This window comes from Eucyclogobius newberryi, unplaced genomic scaffold (genome assembly GCF_026437365.1).
Source record: "Eucyclogobius newberryi isolate DKJ021-1_F unplaced genomic scaffold, fEucNew1.0.hap1 SCAF_13, whole genome shotgun sequence".
Classification (NCBI taxonomy): Eukaryota; Metazoa; Chordata; class Actinopteri; order Gobiiformes; family Gobiidae; genus Eucyclogobius; species Eucyclogobius newberryi.
In genome coordinates this window covers 15,343,989-15,350,443 of record NW_027315757.1, presented here as the reverse complement: position 1 = coordinate 15,350,443, position 6,455 = coordinate 15,343,989, and the positions used below count along the sequence as shown (strand labels likewise).

At 51.4% G+C, this 6,455-nt stretch overlaps 1 protein-coding gene across 2 annotated transcripts in view; it reads right to left on the bottom strand.

The window, feature by feature from the left end:
• Window positions 1-439: 439 nt before the first annotated feature.
• Window positions 440-6,455, bottom strand: part of LOC140358031 (protein shisa-6-like) — an 89,897-nt gene continuing 83,881 nt past the window's right edge. For both annotated transcript variants that reach the window (XM_072442673.1, XM_072442674.1), the window contains exon 7: window positions 440-1,146. In XM_072442673.1, coding sequence (XP_072298774.1) covers window positions 446-1,146 — 701 coding nt within the window. In that variant the 3' untranslated portion in view covers window positions 440-445. The remainder of the gene's footprint in view (window positions 1,147-6,455) is intronic.

Below are 6,455 nucleotides of genomic sequence, written 5' to 3'. Positions count from 1 at the left end.
CAGCGCAGAAGAGCTCTCTTTAGTCCTCTCTCTCTCCTTCAGGTGATGAGCTGGCTCTCTCTCTTTCTCTCTCTGCCTCTGTCTCTCTCCCTCACACTATGACCTCTCTCTGTCTCTCTCTCACTTTGACCTCTCTCTCTCTGCCTCTGTTTATCTCTCTTCTTCACACTATGACCTCTCTCTCTCTCTCCCTCACACTATGAATTCTCTCTGCCTCTCTCCCTCACACTATGACCTCCCTCTCTCTGTCTCTCTCCCTCACCCTTTGACCTCCCTCTCCCTCACACTACAACCTCTCTCTGTCTCTCTCGGTCTCTCTCCCTCACACTATGACCTCTTTCTGTCTCTCTCTGTCTCTCTCCCTCACACTATGACCTCTCTCTGTCTCTCTCTGTCTCTCTCCCTCACACTATGACCTCTCTCCCTCTGACGGTTCCTGTCTCTCTCAGACGGTGACCTCGTTCTTGCTGGCGCTGCGGTAGGTGTGGCCTGACATGTACTGGAGGTGGTCCACAGTGTGAGTCCGCCTCGAGGCGAAGGCCTGTCGTTTGGAGGTGGACGGCTGCAGGTGATTGACGGTCAGCGTGTTGTAGGAGTCTGAGGCGCTCGGCTGAGATTGCATCTTTGTGACTTTGTGCCGGTCCATCACCGGAGTGGTGGGCATGAGCATGTCGGCGTGCGACATGGCACGGGCCATGGCCTTCTGCCGAAACTTGTCGCGCCTCCTGGCGGGCGACAGCAGCAGAGGGTCCTGGGACTGCAGCCGGTCCACAGACAGGAGCTGCTCATTGGACAGGTTCCTGCTGCTGCCGTAGGCGGCGCTTGCCATGGCGCCGTATGGCGACAAGCCGTAGCTGTCTCTGTCTCTGTCCCGTCGAGGCGTCCTCGGAGGGGACAACACATGGTCCTGAGACATGGCTCTCTGCACTCTGCCCCGAGGACGCTGCCTCTGCTGGTGAGATGACGGCTCTGCGCTCATTTTCACCATGTGGGAGGGGCCATGGGAGGGGCCGTGGGAGTGGGAGGGGCCATGGAAATCCTGGTGAAAGTCTTGGTGGAAGTCCTGATGGAAGTCCTGGTGGAAGTCCTGGTGGAAGTCCTGGTGATGGTGCTTTCGAGGGTAATAATCGTCCAGGTCTTTGTCACCTGAGAACAGAGAAAAGGCTCAAGTCAAGTTTAACTTCAACTATCTGAGTTTAACTTAAACAATCTGAGAGTTTGAGGATCATGCTCGGACCAAACAAGATTATAATGAAAAAGATGCAGTGACTAACATAATACATAAAAGCCCAGATCCTGGACTCAGGAGGTCCAGGGACCAGGATCCAGCCAAAAACAATCCTCATCTTTACAAATGTCAAGTGCCTCTTTCTCAAACTGCAGTGTCACTTTGTGGATACATTTGTGTTTCAGGAGCAGATATTGTCCTCTTTAGTCCCCAGCCTGCCTCCTCGTGCCTCCGTCTCACTGTGGAGGCCTCTCAACACGTTTGTCCTTGAGGTGGAGTGGTTCATTATGCCCCCTCTCTCCCTGCGCTTCATGCTCGGCTGGCGTTTGAACGAGCTCCCTCTTCTCTCCTCTTCACTCCTAATACTTCCTCATCACGCCTGCATTAGGTTCTCCTCTGACCCTGGGCGAGCTGTTTTCTACCTGGAGACACACAATCGCTCTCCCCTGATTAACTTAAGGGCCGTTACCTCCGCAATGGTCATGATTACCCAACTGCGAGGTCGCGCGGCCGTTTTGAGACACGTCAGTGGTTTGAGACATGAATGGCTGTGCAGGATGTTGCAGATTTTGGGATAGAGAAGGTCACGCTTGGGGCCGGAGGGAGGTTTTAAATGAAAGTAAGTCCAGGTTTGGCTCCGGGCGATGAGGAAAATCTCCTGTCCCTGATGGTGCGGCGTAGAGATGACATTATGGTGCGAAATGTCAAGCCAGACAATATCAGGAACAAGATAAAATGGATAAAACGTGTGTCGTATTGACAAAAATGTGTATCTCAAAATTTAGTTATTGGCTGGAATGATCCACAAAACGGTATAAAACTTCTCCCTGAAGACAAGCGGTGACGGCAGCAAACCAAGGACACGTCCTTTGCACCGGACACGCCCTTTGCACCGGACGTGCCCTCTGCACCGGACACGCCCTTTGCACCGGACACGCCCTCTGCACCAGACACGCTCTCTGCACCGGACACGCCCTCCAAACCGGACACGCCCTCCAAACCGGACACGCCCTCCAAACCGGACACGCCCTCAAAGCTTTCAAGAGCACAGACTTTGTGTCTGATCCTTAAATATAACACTTGGACAGTTGGAAGCGAGGCTCCTTAAAACTGTCTGCAGTAGGCTAACGTTTATTAGCATAGCCACTAGCATTAGCATTAGCTGCTAATAACCTGAAACAAACAGCTCAGTCTGGAGTGATCTCTGTAAGTCCACTGGTCCTTCCTAACCACAGACACACACTTCTGGACACACGGGGTCTTTGGGGGCGTGGCAGAAGAGAGAATCATTTGTTTTGAGACTTTTTGTTGGCTCCGCCCACAGTGAACATGCGGCACGTATGCATTATCTGTGTTGTCACCTTTAAACATGTCGTTTGCTCTTGCATCTCATGTTTTACAACTTGCTTTTGTTCAGAAGAAATACATTATTTCGCTCTCCTCACTTGGATTTGGCCGAGTGAGAATGGACAGTTTAGGCTAATTCAAGCGCACGGTCAAAATTAAAGTGATTTGAGGCAGAAATGCTCAGAGCAAGTCCGTGATGATTTATGGACTTACAAACTGTGCAGGATTTCAACCTATGATGTAAAAATCCAGGGGAAATTGAAATTGAGTATTATTCTTTTCTTAAAGGATTTTTGGCCCGTAGGCTTTAGACAGGACAGCTTTGAGCGTGAAATGGGGATGAGAGAAGGGGAGGACACGCAGTACACTGTCGGCGCCGGGAGCTGAACTCACACTTTGCGGTGGCTACACAAGGAGCCTGGCATATGTGCAGTGACTTAACCACTCAAACACCAAACAGAATGAATGAAACAGACGTGAATGAAGCTAATACGACTTCAGTTCTTCTGTTTTACTCGAATAATAATGTCGACTAAATGAAGTTATACATTTAAACCTGGCTCTGGAGTAAACTGATATTCACTTGCAGAGTCTTGACATTGCGACTTACACGAAAGTACTGGTATAAATATTGCATTACTATTGACTGAACTCTGAACTGTTGAGATTAACAGTTTCATAATCCCTGTTTCATCCCAGATCATTTTCGGCCGTTTACACTCTTTTTATTCCGTCCCTTCCTCCCACAAGCTCCACGTTTCCACTCTATTTCAATCTAACGAAGCGTGCTCCTGGTTTAATTAGTGGTCGCAGTAATTTCCTGTATGTAGATCGCTCTGCGCCGAGGGATCCGAGACGGAATTATGCTAACGCTAAAGCTATGTGTTCCTTTAGCGCAGCAGAGTAAACAAGCGGACCAGGAGCACGGCTCGGACCAAATCATTAAACACTGTGAAATATTCCCTTTGTGAAACGTTAAGCTCCATTTATCATCACATGGGGGAATAACGCTAAACAAACCATGTTATAACGTTATTCCTTCATTATAAACGTATCAGACGTGTTTTTAAATGTAAGCCATGTTAGCGTTGGCTCTCTCCTTTGCACTATTTAGAAATTTGAATCTTCTTTAAGAACTGTTCAACAAAGAAACGCCTTTTGCACATGCACAGCCCACAAGCTAACAAGCTAACAAGCTAAGCAGGAAGTGCCTGCAGCGCTCAGCCCCTCCCACAAGCCTGTCGTTTTGAGCCAATGGCGGTGTTGATTGGAGTGTGATGCCAGTTTAGCCTTAGCTGATGTAGCTAGCGCAGTGTTCTCCCATTGGGCGAGGAGCGCGGGCTAACGTACCGTGTCTGACCAATCAGAGCGAGCTCAAACTAGGGTTAAAAACTGGTTTCAAGAAAACTGAGCAATTTTCAATAAAGAATGAACTGAAAATAAGCAAAAATTGCCACAAAATGTGTTAAATCTGTTGGTCACTGTCAGTGTTTTTGCTGTAGTTCCACTGGACTGGCCACTAGATCCATGCCCTCTCGTCAGGTGAACTACGTCAGGTGAACTACATCAGGTGCACTACGTCAGGTGCACTATGTCAGGTGCACTATGTCAGGTGCACTACGTCAGGTGCACTACGTCAGGTGCACTACGTCAGGTGCACTACGTCAGGGCAACTGGGGCTATCTAAAGGCAAAAATCGGACTTTATTCAGTGTTTTTATCGTCTCACTAACACGTTCTGGAGAGAGACAAGAGTGGCTGCGGGGGTGGGGCTGTAGAGGAGGGGCTGTAGAGGAGGGGCTGTGGAGGCGGGGCTGTGGAGGCGGGGCTGCAGAGGCGGGGCTGTAGAGGAGGGGCTGTGGAGGCGGGGCTGTGGAGGCGGGGCTGTGGAGGCGGGGCTGCAGAGGCGGGGCTGTAGAGGAGGGGCTGTGGAGGCGGGGCTGCGGAGGCGGGGCTGTAGAGGAGGGGCTGTGGAGGCGGGGCTGCGGAGGCGGGGCTGTAGAGGAGGGGCTGTGGAGGCGGGGCTGTAGAGGAGGGGCTGTGGAGGCGGGGCTGCGGAGGCGGGGTCAAAACGCCAAGAGGAAAGTCCGGTTCAGTTTTATCCCAAAACGTCACTTTTTATGTTTATTTCCTGTAAAACTAAAAGCAACAGTTGGATTTTCAACTCGTCAAAGTGATTTATGAAGTTTCTGTCACATCTGAAAAAATGACAGAGAATTCTGGGCTAATATAAAACTGAACAAACAAGAATATTTTAGTCATTTCAAGTGGCTTTGGTGAGTGGAACAGTACTTGTTTTTTGCAGTGTCCAGACCTTCTCGGCTGTAAACATGTTGACGGGGCATCAGGCTTAAATCAAAGCCACCGTTATAACAGTGACGTGTGCTCTGGGACGTGAACCTTGTGCAAAGTGAGATTTACAGATTTAATAAACCTAATCCCTCCTGTATCTGCAGCGATTTGTGAGAGCAAACATGTGCCTGAGGCTGGACTCTGAGGAGGAGGAGGAGAGGAGGAGCCTCATGATGGAGGGAGGAGGAGGAGGAGAGGAGGTGGAGGAGGAGAGGAGGAGGAGGAGGAGACTCAAGATGGATGGAAGAGGAGGAGGAGAGAAGAGGAGGGGGCTCACAATGGAGGGAGGAGGAGGTGGAGAGGAGGAGCCTCATGATGGAGGGAGCAGGAGGAGAAGAGGAGGTGGAAGAGGAGAGGAGGAGGTGGAGGAGGAGAGGAGAAGACTCATGATGGAGGGAAGAGGAGGAGGAGAGGAGAGGAGGGGGCTCACAATGGAGGGAGGAGGAGGTGGAGAGGAGGAGCCTCATGATGGAGGGAGCAGGAGGAGAAGAGGAGGTGGAAGAGGAGAGGAGGAGGTGGAGGAGGAGAGGAGAAGACTCATGATGGAGGGAAGAGGAGGAGGAGGTGGAGGAGGAGAGGAGGAGGAGACTCATGATGGAGGGAGGAGGAGGAGGAGGAGGAGGAGGAGGAGGAGGAGGAGGAGGAGAGGAGGAGGAGGAGGAGACTCATGATGGTGGGAGGAGGAGGAGGAGAGGAGGTGGAGGGAGGAGGAGAGGAGGAGGAGGAGGAGAGGAGGTGGAGGAGGAGAGGAGGAGGTGGAGGAGGAGAGGAGAAGGCTCATGATGGAGGGAAGAGGAGGAGGAGAGGGCTCACAATGGAGGGAGGAAGAGGAGGAGGAGGAGAGGAGGAGAAGGCTCATGATGGAGGGAAGAGGAGGAAAGGAGGAGAGGAGAGAGGAGGTGGAGGAGGAGAGGAGGAGGTGGAGGAGGAGACTCATGATGGAGGGAAGAGGAGGAGAGGAGAGGAGGGGGCTCACAATGGAGGGAGGAGGAGGAGGAGGAGAGGAGAAGGCTCATGATGGAGGGAAGAGGAGGAGGAGAGGAGGAGAGGAGGGAGGAGAAGGAGAGGAGGTGGAGGAGGAGAGGAGGAGGAGACTCATGATGGAGGGAAGAGGGGAGGAGGAGGAGGCTCATGATGGAGGGAAGAGGGGAGGAGGAGGAGGCTCATGATGGAGGGAAGAGGGGAGGAGGAGGAGGCTCATGATGGAGGGAGGAGGAGGAGGAGGAGGAGGAGATGCGATTGAGTTTGTGTCGACAAAACTAACACTGTAAAAACGATATCACGACATCGTGGAACGTGAACGCGGCCTCCAAAGAGCGCCCCCTGCAGTCGAGGACGTGAGTGCTCATGGCGTAGGAACTGGGGCTACAGTTTTGTGCCTTTTTAGTTCCTGATCTGTGCAACAGAACGTTTGATGGAAAAAAAATAATGCATTGATTTTCTAACTTGACTTAAATTGAAATAGAACGAAGACAAAAAAAAACCCTTTGACTTCATATTTCCTCTTCACTTTTCCACTAATGTTACTT